The sequence below is a fragment of the Physeter macrocephalus genome, chromosome 6, assembly GCF_002837175.3.
Source record: "Physeter macrocephalus isolate SW-GA chromosome 6, ASM283717v5, whole genome shotgun sequence".
NCBI classification, from domain to species: Eukaryota; Metazoa; Chordata; class Mammalia; order Artiodactyla; family Physeteridae; genus Physeter; species Physeter macrocephalus.
In genome coordinates this window covers 43,392,887-43,409,796 of record NC_041219.1, presented here as the reverse complement: position 1 = coordinate 43,409,796, position 16,910 = coordinate 43,392,887, and the positions used below count along the sequence as shown (strand labels likewise).

The window sequence follows — 16,910 nt, the reverse complement described above, 5'->3', positions numbered from 1 at the left end:
GGGGTTCAGGCAGTGAAACCTCCATCTCTCCTCTGACTGCAGATGCAAAGGTAGGGATTCTGGAGCCAGACCAGGTCCAGCTGGTCATCTGGGCGAGCTGCTCTGAGACATGCTTCGCTCCTCTGTGAGCTGGCTCAGTGCCCACTTTCAATTACTGCTACCTGGCGTTATTCTCCTCCTCCTCCTCCAAAAGGCAGGGGTGCCGTTTTACTTCTCTGCAAGGCTGGCGTTCAGTAAAGGCTCCCTTGCAAATGCCAGGCTGTTTCCAACCCTGGTCTGTTTCCTTGCCAGGATGCCCGTGGCCGAGACCCCCCAAGCGGCTGGCGGGCAGGGCGATGGAGGTGATGGCGAAGAGGCAGAGCCGGAGGGGATGTTTAAGGCCCCCGAGGACTCCAAGAGAAAAGTCCGCGACTACCTCCGCCTGGCTCCCCTGTGGCTGGCCCTGGTTGTGTTGGTTTCAGTGGGGGTCCTGCTCTGGTATTTCCTAGGTAACTGCGGGGGCCCTTGGGAGAGGTACCTGGGGAGGACTTGGGGAGGTCAAGGGGGCACAGCAGGACAGATCAGGATTCCAGGCTCAGCAACACCTAGAAACCACTGTGCGACCTTGGACATGCACTTCTCTCTGAGTCTCCGTTCCTGTCCCGTGAGATGGGAGTGCAAGTTCCTTGCTGGGGCCTAGTGGCCCCAGTTCCCAGCAGCTGCGGAAGGAGTGCTCTCCCCGTACCCAGTTCTTGTAAAGTGACAAGCTGAAGGAGTGCAAACATTGCCTCCCCTTACCTGCAGCCCTCCTGGGTTGCCCCTGGGGCTTGGAGCCACCTGGCTCAGCTGGAGGAGGCCCAGTGGTGCTGGTGGTGCCTGGCACCAGTTAGTGCTTCTTCTCACTTGAGCCCGGCCTGGGGGCTCTTCTAGGGTGGGGACCATAGCTCTATCATCTCTGGGTCTCCAGGGCCCAGCATGAGTGGGAATGAAGGGGAGGGGGGCACAGAACTCAGGTGTCCAGGGGGGTGTCCGTGCACGCAGATGGCTTTATACCCCAGCATGGGCACATGTGGAATTCAACCTAGAGGGAATGTGGGCGCGGCGGGGGGGGGGAGGGCAAGAATGTCCAGAGCAGGTAGCTCAGGCATCTCCCATGTCCTGAATTTTGGCCCTCCCTCTCTGGTATCACAGCCCTCAGTCAGTCCCCTGGAACCCCAGGAGCAACTGGCCCATGTTCTGGGTCCATTCGTCCATCCTTCTATTCATTCATTCAGTACTGAGGACCTCCTATATGCCAGCTCTGTGCCAGGTTGTAGAGATAATTCTGCTCTCACCATAAAGCTTGGCATGTGCTAGGACAGAGAAAGCTGAGGGGGCCCCGGTGGAACCCTAGCAGGGACAACCCACCTTGCCCAAGTGATCAGAGACCTCCCATTAAGCACTCTGCAAAAGTTAGATCATTTTCTTACTGACTGCATCTCCTGTTGAAATTTCAGGTCCACTGAAAGGAATGGGGACCCATTTTGGAGCAGCCACTGGGGAGATCAGCTCTAAAGGGGGTCGAGGTGGGGGCGGTATTCTGGAACCCCCGGGTTGAAGCTGTTAGGAAGCCTGGGTCTGATGAGGACCCACCTGCCGTGATGCCGGCTGGATTGTGATTCTGTTCAGAGCCGAGCAACACAGGCCGGGAGTGGAAGCTGTGTGCATTTCACCACCGGCAGGAAGCCAGTGCCCCAGAGAACACGGGGCTGCCGAGGCCTCCTTAGGCTGCAGGATAATTCGTCTTCAGGGGAAACAATAGAGAGTCCGGCTGGAGGGCCAGGAACTCACCTGCCAATTGTCTTTCTTCTCAGAGTCTGATTTCTCCTGATTACACTCCTAGAGTGAATCACCCCCCTGGGGGTGGGTGCTCCGTGGGGCTGAGGACCCAGGGGGTGAGCGCCCCAAAGCCTCCGCTGGGGGAAGCCAACCCCTTCCCCAAAGGGATGAGGACAGAGGAGGCACTTTAGGAGATAGGTGAACGATTCCTCCCGCGCTGGGCCAGGCTGTGCTCCGGGTACCGGGCACTGGGCGAGGAGATGGATCAGAGACACGCCGTGTCTGGTCTGGAAGGGGAGCTGGACAAGAGGTCTATTACACTGGAACAGGATAAGCCTGAAGGAGCGAATGACTGGTTAAGTGGCAGCCTGACCCAGAAAGTGGCCCAGGAGAAGAGAGGGTGGAGGCCGGCTTCCCGAGGCCGGTGGGCCCTGAGCTGGTCCACTTGGAGCCCTGCAGTGGGGCCCTTCATGCTGCCCAGCTGTATTTCCCTGGTCTTCTCCTTCTCCTGCTCTCCTGGGTCACAGTTTTATGCTTTCTTCTCAAACCTCCCTCACCCCCCACCCACTTTGCCCCCTGCTTCAATGAGAAAATGGAACCACTCCGAAGAGAAGCCCCATAGACGCCCTCCCAGCTGTACCCACGTGCTCTGTGCTCCGTCCATCCCCACGTGTGAACCAGCCCTGCCCCATCTAAAGTCAGCTGTCCTCCCGGCCCAGATCCCACTCCCTTTGTCCTCGTGGTGGCCGGGCTCCAGCCATGTCCCCTCTCTCCTCCGGTGGCGTCATCCGTCACTGTACAGCGCTTCTCATTGCTCCTGTACCGAATCCCTCGCGTGTCTGCACACACACACACACACACCACACACACACACACACACACCACACACACACACACACACACACACACACACACACACACACAGAGCCATTTCTCTGCTCCCCTTTGCAGCAAATGCCTGTTGTTTGAAAACGCTTCGGCCTCCCCTTCCACGCCTCTTTCGGGCACCCTTTCCGATCTGACTCCCTGCCCCTCACCCCCGAAACTCCAACAGTGCTTGTCAGGGTCACCAGTCCTCACGTTGCAGAATCCGGCGGTCAGTCCTCGTTGCATTTGTCCCATCGGCAGCACTTGACCGGGTGCCTCCCTGCCTCCTCCTTGACACGTTATCCTTACTTGGCTTCCAGGGCGCCCACACTTTCTTTTCCCTCAGCTCATGGTGGCTTCTCCTCCATGTCCTTTCCTGGTGGAGGGACCCTCCTCCTCTCTGCTCCCCCCCCACCCCCGACATTCCCTTATCCCCTGAAGATTCCCAAATTTTCATTTCCATCCTCCAGGATGTCTAAGTGCATCTCAGACCCCACTGACAGCTAACTCTCTTGTGAATTGTCAGTCTACCTTTTGAGCATATTTTAAAGAGGCTTTCATTTTTAATTGATGTTTACCAGTTGTTCATATAAAATGATATTGAACTGTTGATTTTCCATGTTTCAGAGGCAATGTGTGTTTATATATAAGATTTTTGGAAGTTCGAGATGTTGAGAAAATGGTATATAACTTTAGGGTATCATCAATAGTGACCTAAGAAAATCCTTTAAAATTGAAAAAAAAATGGAGAGAACATCCCAGGTGGTGGCCATTTCATCCTTCCCGTTGCTCCCCTTAGAGCCTCCCCTTAGAGCCTGTTCTCAACACAAAGGCAGAGGGATATTTTTACAAAGCAAATCAAATCATCTAACTTCTCTGCTTAGAGCCTCCCAGGGCTCCCGTCTCACTCAGAGCAAAAATCAAAGTCCTTCCAGGGTTGCAAGGCCCTACATGACCTCCCCCTCCCCCATGTCATCTCCTCCTGCTCTCCCCTAGCTCACTCCTTGCTGTTCCTCAAACATCCAGACAAGCTCCTGCCTCAGGGCCTTTGCACTTGCCGGTCTGCTGCCTGAAATGCTCGTCCCATAGATTAACATCCACATGGTTGATACCATCTCCCTCTTCTCTGGCCTCCAAGTTGCAGCCCACACCAGCCCTTGATTTCTACGCCACTTACACCTCTAACGTGTTATGTCCTATGTTTGTTGTTTATTGTCTGTCTTTCTTGTTAGACTACAAGCTCTGAAGGACAGGTTTGTTTTTTCTTTATTATTTTGTTCATTGTTATACTGATATATTCCCAAGTGCTCTAGGCCAGTCCCTAAACATAGCAGGTTCTCAATAAATATTTATTGAATGAATGAATAAATGACTGAATAGGGGTATAAACCCTGGGCTGTGAATCTATTGTCTTCACATCAGCCAAAACAATCTTTGCAAAACGGAAATCTGATGACGTCATCCCTGATTTTAAACCTTTCATGGTTTCCCTTGCTCATTAGGGAAAGACCAAAATCTTGCCCTGCTGATGTCTCAGTCTCTTATTACCCTTCCCCCTATCTGATCGCTCCAGCCAAACAGGCTTTTGGCTCTGGTCCTTACCATGATCCCTCTGTTGCAGGGCCTTTGCACATGCTATTCCTGCTGTCCTGAAGGTACTTCCCTTTTTCCTCTCTTCCCAGTTTACTCTCCACTCCTCCCATCTCAGATGGAGGGTCACCCTGGCCCAGGTTTTCTTTGTCATGTGCCCCCCCTCAATAGCACCTTGTGCTTTTTCAAGATGCTGCTGGCAGATGAATCCCACAGGTTGTATGGTTACTGGGGGAACATCTGCCTTACCCACTACTGTCATCTCCACACAGGGAGACCTGTCTGTCTTGGTTTATTAGTGTACCCCACATAGTAGGTGCAACCTGGACAACACAGAGGTGGTAAACCAAGAACTTGACCTTATGGGCCCATGTGGGTTTCTTGGCATCTATGTCCTGGACTGATCACTGTGTCAGCTTCTGCCTGGGAGCCTCTGGGACACCATTCATCAGTGGGCCTCTCTCCTCCCTGGCGTTGTGGGGCCAGTTTGTCACTACACAAACTCTGAATGACAATGGCAAAGATGATGATGATGGCGGTGGTGGTGCCTTGGAGGCCCAAAATGCTGGAGGCTGAGCTGGGGGTTCAGGGTGGCAGAAGAAGGTGTGGGGGACACAGGAGCCATCCCCATCTGCTCCCTTGGTTAACTTCGCCGGTTTCTTCCTGGGTAGGGTACAAGGCGGAGGTGACGGTCAGTCAGGTGTACTCAGGCAGCCTCCGCGTGCTCAATCGCCACTTCTCCCACGACCTTGCCCGCCGGGAGTCCAGCGCCTTCCGCAGTGAGACCACCAAAGCTCAAATGATGGTAGGAAGGATTGCGGGGATGGGAGGGAAGGATGGTGGGGACAAGAAGGGGGAGGGGAGGGGCCTGATCACGTCAAGCCAGTGGGTTAGTCCATCCAGAACACTCACTGGGATCAGAGCCCTGTTCCAGGCACAATGGAACGGAGGTGGTGTAGGGTGGTGGGAAAGTTAGTGGGCTCTGGGGTCAAATGCACTTGGACTAAATCCTGATTGTACCACTTAGTAGAAGCATGACCTTAGGAAATTAGGGCAGTGCAGGGATGCTACCCGGACCCACCCACACACCCTCTCTTGCCGGGCAATGGCTTACTTCACTGGGGATGGTCTCCCATGGCCAGCACCTGCCACTCTCAGGCCGCAGGACAGCATCCTGAAGGGCGGGCCGGAAGTGCTGAGGAGTTCTTCCCAGCAGCGACCCTCAGACGTGAGAGATGGAGAAGGTGGATAAATACCCCGGCTCCCTTGGCCCTTGGTGGGAGCAGTTCTGAAGATGCCCCCGCGGTCTCTCAGAGGTCCCTGTTGGATGGCACCTCAGTTGCCACAGCTCTGGCCGGCACCTTCACAGCCGTGAACGGCTGCCTCCCTGCCCATCCGTCTTCCCCACTGGTGTTCCTTGGAATCACCTCCAAATAAACCTCCTGCCTCAGGACCGCTTCTGGGAGACCCACCCAAGGCTCTCTTTCCTTTCGTGTAAAGTGGAGTGATAACAACAGTGCCCGTCTGTAGGGTTGTCGTGGGGTTGGAATGAGAGGGGAGAGAGTGTGGACATTACCTCTATGCCGTTCAGAGTGCTTTAAGAACCCTCAGTCCTGCCATGCCACCCTGCCAGTGGCACTGCCACTGAACACGTGCAAAGACCAACCAGCTGAGCTCCCGTGGCTGGTGGCTGGGGCTGAGGAGGGGACTCGGGAGCCTAGTGGGGCTTCTCAGAGTCGAGGAGTGACTTTTGATGAGGGGGAGAGGCCACTGGTGGTCTGACTGAGGTCAGAGCTGGTAGACATGGAGGTGTCAGGGGCAGTGCCCGGGTGTAGGGGGAGGGGTAAAAAGATGGAATGAGGTTTGTTTCCCGGCCTGGCCACTGCCCACCATGTGACCACGGGCAAGCCTCTCTACCCCGTAGGCTCCTCTGTCACGCAGGGCTGCTGGGAGGGCCAAAGGGCATCCCAGGGCAGGTGGGGGTTTCTACAGAGGGTCACCTGGCGTCTCTGCTTGTTTCCCCTCCTTTTAGCTCAAGGAGCTCATTGCCAGCACCTGCCTGGGTACTTACTACAACTCTAGCTCCGTCTACTCCTTTGGGTGAGTCGCCCGGGCCCCACGACCGGCCCCTGATAGAAACTTAGACCCAAAGAATGAAAGACACTGTAGGCTTCTGAGGCAATGGCTTCATGTTTTAAAATGGGGAAACTGAGGCACGGAGAGGAAACTTGGCTTCCTGCGTGTGACCTCCCTTCACCCAGCTTGGCTTTCTCATCTGGAGAACAGGCACAATGGTGTGGTAGGGATTACCCTAGACAGTGGCCGCGGCGCCCTTAGCAACGGCCTGACGGGTATCAGGTGAGGACATGGAGGAGTGGTAGGCAGCTGTCCCATTCACTTATGACAGGGTCTGCGGCACACAACCTAACCTCTCGTGCCTCAGTTTTCTCATCTGTGAAACGGGGCTGTTGAGAGCCCCTCCCTCAGAAGTTGTTAGGAGGCTTCCACGTGAGAGCGGAGAGCAGAGCCTGGCAAGTAGTAAGCGCTCAGTGCGCATGGGCCGCAGTTGGTGTCCTCCCCCAGCTCCCGTCAGGAGCAGGGTGCTGGGCGGGGCCCAAACTCCAGGCTCCGCCCCCAGCCCCTCTCACTGCTGCCGCATCAGGGAGGGACCGCTCACCTGTTTCTTCTGGTTCATCCTCCAAATCCCCGAGCACCGCCGGCCGATGCTGAGCCCCGAGGTGGTGCGGGCCCTGCTGGTGGAGGAGCTGCTGTCCACGGCCAACAGCTCGGTCCCTGCTCCCTACAGGGCCGAGTATGAGGTGGACCCCGAGGGCCTGGTGATCCTGGGTCAGTACTGGGGACGGGGAACGTGGGACGGTCTGGCAAGGCCTGGGAAGGCTGCCGCCAGGGCTGGGATGCTCTCGGGGGATGGGCCCCCCACCGAGTGGCCAGGAGCCAGGACTGAGGGGCGGGGCATGGGAGAGGGTGGGCAGTCAGGGTCAATGTCAGACAGGCTGGCTCTGATAGTCTCTTTTATTTTCATTTTGTATTTCATTTTATTTATTTACTTTTGACCTCTGTTTATTTGTTTGTTCGTTTCCTTTTAACAGAAGCCAGTGTGAAAGACATAGTTGCACTGAATTCCACGCTGGGTATGCGACTTTGGTTTTTCCTCCCCACTTTCCTTTTGAGTTGGTGTTTTCCTTGGTTTGGTTGAGTGTCAGGGGTCCACATGGCTTCTATGGGTGCAGGGGGCATGGTCTGGGGTTACCCAGGGGGCACCACGGTGGCCTCAGTGATGGGTCCTGAGCAAGACTGGGGGCTTGTGGGGGGAGGAGAGGAGGTGTTGTGCACGTGTGAACACTTGTGTGTCTCTTGTACAAAAGTGTGTGTGTGTTGCGTGCGGGGGGTGTGAGCGAGTAGCAGATTTATTTGCACATCAATGTGACACTACTTTTCTATCATGGAATTCCATTTGCCCACAATCTACCATTTCCACTGATGGTAGAAAAAAATCTTGCCAATTCGAGGTATAGCAAACACTTTGGCTTTAAAACTTGGTCTTTGGGAGATATTTCTGCCACATTCAAGGATACTCCCTCCAACTTTTCCTTCCCTTTCTCAGCCAGCCAGGCTAATCTGCCCTCTCCTCCAACCCTGTCCCCATGCCCTATTGCTAGAGTCACCTTGCTTTTCTCCAAGGGGCTCCAGTCTTCCCTCCGAAGCCTGGGAAGCAAAGCACCAGCAGGGCCACCATGCTGCACAACGCCAGGGAGCACTGCCCACATTATGGTCTGTGTGGCCGGAGACTCCTGCGCTTGTGCAGTGTATCACCTAGGCTACTGTACCCTGTGGCTCTGAGCATGAGTTCCAAAATTCCCAGATTCTTCCTAGACTACCTAGGGAGGCAGAGTTAAAATCCTGGTTATACCTTTTCTGACCTTCCCCTCCTCCCATGTGGCTGGTCACATGCGTATTTCCTTGGTGAATGGAGGTGATGGAGTCAAAGGACAATTTTCAAATACTGAAAACCATGATTCTCATACAAAGCTATGAGCACATGTCAAAGATTTATTTAACTCACTGATGAAGGGACCAGTAGGATGTTCCCTCCGTGTGTCCAAAGGAGAGCACAAGAAACAGATCTTGTGCTTAGCTATCATCTCTCTATCATCTAACACTGCACTGGTGCACATGTTGCTCCGACCCTTGGTCTGGAATGGGCCTTTCCATTGCCCTTGCCTGTGCTGGGTGTCCACGTGTCCCCACGTTTCTGGCAGTTGCTTCATAATGATCCTTATTTAGTTCAGTGCGTGTCCAGAGCCCCTGCCCCCCTGGAGCGCAATGCCTAATGGGGCGAGGATGATAATTCAAGTCCTCTAAACGGGCTTTTGGGGCAGTTGGTCCATGCCAGGCCCCACGCCTGCTCTGGAGACACCAGCTGACCGTGTCCTCACCCCTGCCCTCGGAGGAGCTCTGAGCCCCATGAGGGAGACAGACACATAAGCAGAATCTCACATCACCAAGGGCCAGGGCTAGAATAGAGGTCCTGGAGGCAGTGCAGAAAGGGAAACGTTCTGCCCTGGGGACAGAGGTGGACCCTGGGGGCTGTGACCCAGAGCAGAGGAAGGGATGTGCTTCTAGAGGGAGGAAAGAGTTGCTCCTGACTGGGGGGTCCTGGAAGCCTTCATGGAGGAGGGGGCAACAGACTCAGGATTGGGGGATAGGTAGGAATCTGTCAGGTCCAGCGGGGAAGGGGCACTCTGGGCAGAGGGTAGAGCCTAAGCGAAGGCCAGGTGAGGAGAGCACAGAAGGCGGTTTCATTTACTTTCTCCCAGTCTCCCCAGAGATGTTTCTGATTATCAACAGAGACCAGCACATCCCTCTCCACTTAATTTGCTTCACAAAAAAAGTAATTATTCAAATGGCAAAAGCAAAGCATCAGCTTGGAGCAAGATTTAAAGAATATAAAGGCCTAGGAACAGCCAGGCACCTTTCCCCGGGGGTCCTGGCCCTTCCCCTTGCAGATGTCAGAGGTCTCTCCCTGGGGAGGTCAGCTCCCCAGCTGGAGTCAGGATGGCCGGGGAAGAGGGAGTTGAGTAAGAGACAGCAGTATCAGAGCAAAGCCTGTTCATTCACCTCCATTCCCTTCCTGGTCCTCAGAACCACACAGAGAAGGAGGTGGGAAAGGGGTTAGTACTGTGTCCATTTGACAGAACTCAGGGGGGCTGAGTGACTGGCCCAGAGTCACACAGCTGATAAGAGGTGGTGCCGGAACAGCCATGCAGAGTCTGGACTCCCCGCATACCAGGCTGCCTCCCACATCCGGGGCTTACTCCCGAATCCTTACTGCTTCCTGGCACAGCACCCATCCTCCCTGCTTCACAGACTCGTGATGAGGTTTAAATGACATACTTATGGCAGCATACTAGCTTGAGCTCACTTCCTCTACCAGGGCTGCCTCCCAGTCCCACTGGAACACACTCCCTTCTCTCCACCCGAAATGAAGCCCTCAGCCCGCTCCCCTTATTTCTTGGCCATCCCACTGGTCTCCCGGCCTCCTCAGCTTTGCTCCCTGTAGCCAGAGGAGTCTGTGATCCAAGCCCGACCGTGTCCCAGCCCCGCCTAACCTTCCATGGCTCCCACGGCCTCAGGAGGAAAAGGCTTCTCTCCTGGGCGTGATCTGGGTCCTGCCTCTCTCCTCCCACTTGCCCTCCTGACTCAGAGTTCCCTGTCCGCCCTGGCCTGCGGCCCCTTCCTCACTCTGTGACCTCCCAGGACTTCCCTGGGAGCCCTCACTTCAGAGCTATTCCGCCCAGTGCCTGCATCTTTCCCCGATGCTCTCGTTGCTCCCGGGAAGTGACGGGACCTTTCTCTGGCACTCGCCTGGCATGGAGAGCTCAGTGAGTGCTAAGGGAACGAATGAATGAACCAATGAATGGGTGCATGGTTGAGGAGGCTGGGGAGGGGAGCAGTAGGGAAACAGAAAGCTGGGATATAGCATATCTGGGCTGATCCCCATCCAGCTGCTCTCCCCGCCCCACCCCTGCTTGGGGGAGTACCTGACAGGGCTGGGCCCACCGCGGGTCTCTCCTCCCAGCTAACAGGGGTCAGGGGGCCTGTCCCTCTCCCCACTCCAGGCTGCTACCGCTACAGCTACGTGGGCCAGGGCCAGGTCCTCCGGCTGAAGGGGCCCGACCCCCTGGCCTCCAGCTGCCTGTGGCACCTGCAGGGCCCCGAGGATCTCATGCTCAAACTCCGGCTCGAGTGGATGCTGGCTGACTGCCGGGACCGGCTGGCCATGTATGATGTGGCTGGGCCCCTCGAGAGGAGGCTTATCACCTCGTGAGTCCCTGGGAGGGCAGTGGGGGGAAGGTTGGAAAGGGGGTGAATGGTGTGGGGTCAAAGCCACACCCAGTGTTCTGAGACAAGGGGCTGTGTGACCCCAGGCCCTGGTATTTGGTATCCGGGAGACAGTGAGGCCAGCCCAGAGGGAGATGGTGAGAGGAGACTGGAAATGGCTATGTGCTGCGAGCAATCCCCTTCCCCTCCCCCAGCCTCAGGTTCCCCATTTGTAACAAAACAAGTGTACTAGATGACCCCTCAGGTCAGCTCTGGGAGGCGACGTGATCTTGTTACAGTGCTCCAGAGTCTGGCAGCCCCAGACTTCCAACCATACTCTACTGCTTTCTAGCAGTGTGCCCTAAGCCAAGTTACTTTGCCTCTCTGCGCCTCAGTTTCCTCACCTGTAAAATGGGTGCACAGCCATGCCTACCTTGCAGGGTTATTGTGAGGATTTAAATCAGACCTGTTGGGCCAGGCTCCTCACACATAGTAATGCTGTCCATTGTTACTATACATTAAATGTATCCATTAAACATCCAGTAACTGCTATCCATTACTACTATCATTATATATAGTCAAGTTGGGACTGAGTCACGAAGGGCGTGGAATGCCAGGAGCAATCTGAACTTTAATACTTGCTAAGTGAGGAACTAACAGAAAGTTCTTGAGCAGAGGAGAAGGGCTTTGGGATATGACATGGAATGCAGAAGGCGGGCAGGTGGTGGGCCGTGGGGAGACCATGAAGGGGCTGGAAATGGCCTTGGCCTCCAGGAGCCTGATCACCCCCCACCACGGGGTGGGAGAGGGGCGTAGGTCTGTAGGAGGTCAGGGGACACCCTGGGGCACCGGGCTGCTGCCTTCTCTGTCTTTCTCAGGCACCCAGCTTCCAGCTTTCGGGATGGGGGTGGGACCTGCACGTTCAGATCAAGGGCAGTCCTGAAGGGCAAGCTGGGTGAAGGTTCTCCCCGGCCCCCTCCCCCAGGGCCTCTCTGACTCTCCAGGGTCTGAGGCTGCGCTGTCATCTGCAGCCCCCGCCCCCCCACCCTGCCACGTGCTGACGGCAATCTGGCGTGTGCGTGGGCTGGGTTCCTGGAAGGCTCTGGGGAGCGCAGAGAAGCCAGGCACAGCTCATTTCCAGGCCTGATTAGGGTGGGGACGCCTCAGCGCTTTCCCTGGGGCTTCTCCAAGTGCCCCCGGCAGCCTGCTGTTGCAGAGGGGACCTGACTGCCGGCTCAGCTCTGTCCCTACTCACTGTGGCACCAAGTGGCTCCCTCCGTCTCAGACCCTTGGAGTAGGTGTAAAATGATGGGTCAGACAAGACTGGGGAGGTCCTCAGACTTGCACCCCAGACCATGAAAGGGGGACTGCGGTGGTAATGGGAAGACGGGGGGCGGGGTTGGAGGGCGGGGGGAGCTGGTGGGGCCTCTACCAACTTTCACCTTGTTTTGGTTACAACAAGGGCTCAGCTGCTAAGTAAATAAAAGAAATCCCCAATATTAAAAGCAACCATTAAAGGCGACCTCAGGTCCCTCTTAATCCGAATATCTTACCTCCCACCTCCTGGAGGAGCAGTGGAGGCGGGGAGGGCCTGGTACCGAGGGTGGAGCCCTCCCCCCGCCCCCCCGCAGTGAGATCAAGCCAGCGGTGGTCAAAGCAGGAGGACGAGGAAGTGGGGACCAGTGCCTGGGCAGGCGGAGGCCAGGGGAAATGCCCCTTCCCAGGACCCTGGGGCACCAGGACCCTCCTGGGGAAATTCCTGGCACTGCTCAGTCTTCCCTCCACAGCGGCCAGGGTTGCCAGGGCTGCTGTGGGTGGTGTTTTTGAGGCTGTGCTTGGATTTCTCGCACTGCCCTGGATGCCTGCAGCCCCCCGCATGGCCCGCCCAGTCCCACCGGTCAAGGCCAGAGCTCCAGGGCCGGCACCCGGCCAGGCGGTACCTTGCAGCTGGATGTTGGTGCGCCCCCTCCGGGGGGAGCTGGGTTATTCGCTTTCTGGGAATTGTTCTACCGATTGGCAAGGGCTCCAGAGAATTCTGTCAGAGGCAAGGGGAAGTTTGGCAGAGGTTGGCAAAGAGCGAGGGAGAGGGAAGCCGGAAGCACCCCACCTGAGATGGGCCGACCACGGGTATGGACACAGCAGGGGCGCCAGGCGCCGTCGCGGGCAGTGCCTAGCGTGGGCCTGTCTCTGCTGTGGACCCAGGGTGGGGCCTTGGCACGTTTGTGAGCCCGGGTTTCCCCACCTGGAAACCAAGCGGTTGACCTTGACAATCTCTGAAAAGCCTTTTCAGGGCTGATGTTCCTCTAAGAGTCTAGAATTCTAAGATACTGCTATTTCCTCTGTGCCTCCCCCATGGAAAGCTCTGGGTAGAATTCTGCGGTGCCCAAGGATCACCAGATCGCACACCTGCCTTCTCTCTATTCCGGCCCAGAACAGGCCCGGGGGTCAGGTGTGGCCAGCCAGTGGGTAGAGGGCCAGTCTGGTCTGCCTGCTGAGCACTCAGGGGTCACAGGGATTCTGAGGGGCTGGAGGGGTGCTATGGGACTGGGACGAGCCATCACAGTTGAATTGTAAGCTCCAGAAGTCTGGGTAACCTCTTGGCTTCTCTCCCCTAAGGAGCTGGCCTGACCCTTACGGGGCCTCCGTTCAGCCCCCTGGGCCAGAGACGGTCAGACACCTGCCTGAGGACACACAGCAGACTAGCCGAAGACCCAGATGTATAGGCTGCCAATCCCTCCTCCTCTGCTCCCGGAAACCCGCTGCCCTCCCTGAGGCCCGTCTCAGACCCCGCCTCCCCCCTCGCCACCTTTCTCTGTCCCACCAGGGTCTATGGCTGCAGTCGCCAGGAGCCCGTGGTGGAGGTCCTGGCATCGGGTGCCATCATGGCGGTGGTCTGGAAGAAGGGCCTGCACAGCTACTATGACCCCTTCGTGCTCTCCGTGCAGCCCGTGGCCTTCCAGGGTGAGGGGTCAGGGGTCGCTAGGGGATGGGAGGGGCACAGTGGCAGAAGCCAGGGGTGCTCCTCGGGCTTGCCTTCACCTTCTTTGCTCTGGTTGGGGATGGGGTGGGGGAGGGAAGGTTCTGGAAGCGCCTCTGCTCTCCAACGTCACCCCCACCCCTGGACCCCCTTTATCTCTCTCTATTCTCACTCCATTTCCCCCACCTCCTCCCTCACCCCCTCCCCTGCCCCTCTCTCCCTCCCTCACTCACTCATCTCCCCCTCATTCTCTCTCCTGCCCTCTTTCTGACTCTGTCTTTCCTGAGTTTACTGTCTGTCTTCCCTCCTCTCTCTGTCCTCCCCTGCCCCCTCTTCCCTCTGCACCCACCCTGGCTGAGCCTGGAGCGTGGGGTCCGCCAGACAACCCTCTCACACCAAAGGACAACCACACGGTCGTCCCTGGAGATGGCGTAGGATGCTCAGGGGAGGGCGATTCACAGCATTCCTTGGGAAAGGGTCCCCCAGGCTGCCCCACTGAGACTTCCCCGCTCTCCTCCTGCTTCCGGATTCCCCCTCCTCCACCCCCTTTCTCAGGAAGAGCATGTCCCACCCTTCACACCCGATGGCTGGCTGTCCTGGGCTCAGTGGAAGGGAGGGTTACAAACAGGAGCTACACAAAGAGCCTCTGCCTTCAGTCTGCCTCTTCCCACCGGCTTTCCCCACCCTCCCCTGGTGTCCACCACGTTGGCCTCCTGCTAGTGGCCCAGGTCCACAGGTGACCCCTGGGAGTCCCTGGAGCTAAAGAGGTGCCAGAGCTGCCCGTTCTGATGGGCGTCTCTGACATAGCTCTACGGGGAGGGAATGGGGGGCTTTAGGGCCCCTGACTTCCATGGAAGGTGTTGTGGTAGCTGGGAACACACCTGCTCCCCATGCCTCGCCCTCTCACTGTGTGACCTCAGCCAAGTTGCTCCTCTTCCCCAAACCTCATCTTTGAAAAGGGGAACGATTCCCCCTCCCCAACCCCCGTAACTGTGAGGCTGGCGCAGCAGTGAGCACATTCAGTAAACCGTGAAGGGTTGCACAGCCGATGTCAGTAGTGAACATTTATTGAGCACTTACTACATACCACGTCTGTTTAATCCACTCAACTACCCTATGAGGTATGTACTGTTATTGTCCCTGTTTCACAGATGAGGAGACTGAGGCCCAAGGACGCACATTCACACTCAGTCATCAGGCCGTACTGTTTAGTGGCAGTAGGGGGCATGGGTTTCAGCTGCCCCCCACCTGCTGGCAGGTGCAGCGGGGTGGGTCCAAGGCACCCTGTGTAACTTCTGTTCTCCGGGCCAAGCCTGTGAGGTGAATCTGACCCTGGAAGGCCGGCTGGAGCTGCAGGGCGTCCTCAGCACGCCATACTTCCCCAGCTACTACTCACCCAGCACCCACTGCTCCTGGCGCCTCACGGTGAGCCCACCTTCCCTCTGCCCAGAGCACCCTCTAGACCTCCGGGGATCCCAGCTTGGAGGGGAGCACTGTCCTGCCTCTGCTGAAGCACCCACAGGCTGAGCTCTGGGGACCAATCCTTCCAGGGTGGGTGGGATGGCTCTGTTGCCATGGCGATGCCTGTTTGCTGAGTGACTGACAGACCTCAGCCCCAGCTGGCACTCTCTGTTGGCAGGCCTCTTCCCCACTCGGTTGTCCTGGGAGGTGGGACCACCGCCTGGCCGCAGCCCATGGGCCACCTGGTGACTAGCTCCTCTGTCCCAGGTGCCCTCCCTGGACTACGGCTTGGCCCTCTGGTTTGATGCTTACACTTTGCGGAGGCAGAAATACGACCTGCCGTGCACCCAGGGCCGGTGGACCATCCAGAACCGGAGGTACCCTCCTGGAACCCCCTTCCTGTCCCTGCAGGTAACCCCCCTTGGGGGCCCAAGTCTGGGACCTCAGAGGGGCATCATGCGAAGAGAGCAGAGGTCAGGCCTGTTTCCTCACCCTTGACCCAGTCCCTGTCCCGGCCCCCAACCCGGGCCTCAGCCTCCCCTCCTGCCACCCAGAAGTCTCAGACACACTTTTGTCATCAGCCACCTTGGATGTTGATCCTAGTTAGAGTGAAATGGTTTCATTTCCTTGGGTGCTGTCACCCCAAATCCTTACATGAGATGATGCAGAGCCACAGGACTCAGCAGTGCTAGGGTGCCTTTCCCTAAACCCACCCAAGTGCAAATGGAGGCACCTCTTGCCTTATCCTGCTCCCTGCTGTTGGCCAAATTCAAGCGGCTTCCCGACTGTGAAGCTGCAGAGCCAGTGTCCATGCCTCTTTTGCTAACCTGACCACTTCCCAGGGCCACCCTGCATCACCCGTGCCCCCTGTGGGGCGCCAGCCCTTGCTATCTGTCCTGCCCTTGGCCCCCCGGTGACAAAGTTCCTGAGGAAGAATTGAGTCCCTTGGGGAGGTGGGCGGGACACAGCGTGGCCAGGCCATCCTCTGGTCAGAGTGCCTGCAGTTTGATCAGCAGGATGAAGGCTGGGAAATGCCCACTGCGGCTGGCACCCTGCAGGCCACTGTTGGTCCTGACGGCTGCAAAGGAGTGGGGAGGGCAGGGAAGCAGGGAATGGAGGCAGTGCAGACGCGCGTTCCCTGGTCTGGGGAGTGAAGGAGAGAACTAGGGCATTCAAGGGAGGGGATATTTACAATGGGAGGGGCTCTGTGTCTAAATGCTGTGCGGAGCGTCCCTTAGAGGCAGAGAGGACGGGTCAGGCACGGGGATAACGGGGCGGGAGGGGAGTGGGAGGCGTGGAGGGAAAGCAGGACACCCTCCCATGGCTCCATTTCTGCAGGCGGGGGCAGAGGCTTGGGGAGAGAGAAGGGATCTCAAAGTAGCCTTGCAGATCTGGGGAGACCCCTCCCCACCTGCGGTCCAGAGATACTGAAGAGAAGATTCGACATCTAGTAGCAGATTGGGCCTCTGCGGGCCTTCCAACCCTGCGATCCTAGGGGTCTAACAGAGGCTGGGATTCTCATATGCAAGGTTCTTGATTTCTTGGTTTCACAGATTTTGAGGATCCAAGATTCCAGTAGACTAAAATTGGAAAGTTCTAGGACTCTGGGATTCTTGGATTCTGGGGTTGGTGTCCACGTTCACCAATGCTCGTATTTTTTTTTTTTTATAAATTTATTTATTATTTTTGGCTGCGTTGGGTCTTTGTTGCTGCGCAGGCTTTCTCTAGTTGCGGCGAGCGGGGGCTCCTCTTCGTTGCGGTGCGCAGGCGTCTTATCGGGTGGCTTCTCTTGCTGCGGAGCACGGACTCTAGGCACGCGGGCTTCAGTAGTTGTGGCGCTCGGGCTCAGTAGTTGTGGCTCGCGGGCTTAGCTGCT

The 16,910-nt window shown here is 57.0% G+C and overlaps 1 protein-coding gene across 1 annotated transcript in view; it reads left to right on the top strand.

Annotated features, from left to right (window-relative positions):
- The first annotated feature begins 292 nt into the window (after positions 1-292).
- The window catches only part of LOC102991591 (transmembrane serine protease 6), a 27,162-nt gene continuing 10,544 nt past the window's right edge, over positions 293-16,910 (top strand). The window contains exons 1-9 of the mRNA XM_028491467.1: positions 293-488; positions 4,926-5,059; positions 6,287-6,354; positions 6,917-7,101; positions 7,365-7,406; positions 10,395-10,599; positions 13,421-13,557; positions 14,886-14,998; positions 15,302-15,445. Coding sequence (XP_028347268.1) covers positions 293-488; positions 4,926-5,059; positions 6,287-6,354; positions 6,917-7,101; positions 7,365-7,406; positions 10,395-10,599; positions 13,421-13,557; positions 14,886-14,998; positions 15,302-15,445 — 1,224 coding nt within the window. The remainder of the gene's footprint in view (positions 489-4,925; positions 5,060-6,286; positions 6,355-6,916; positions 7,102-7,364; positions 7,407-10,394; positions 10,600-13,420; positions 13,558-14,885; positions 14,999-15,301; positions 15,446-16,910) is intronic.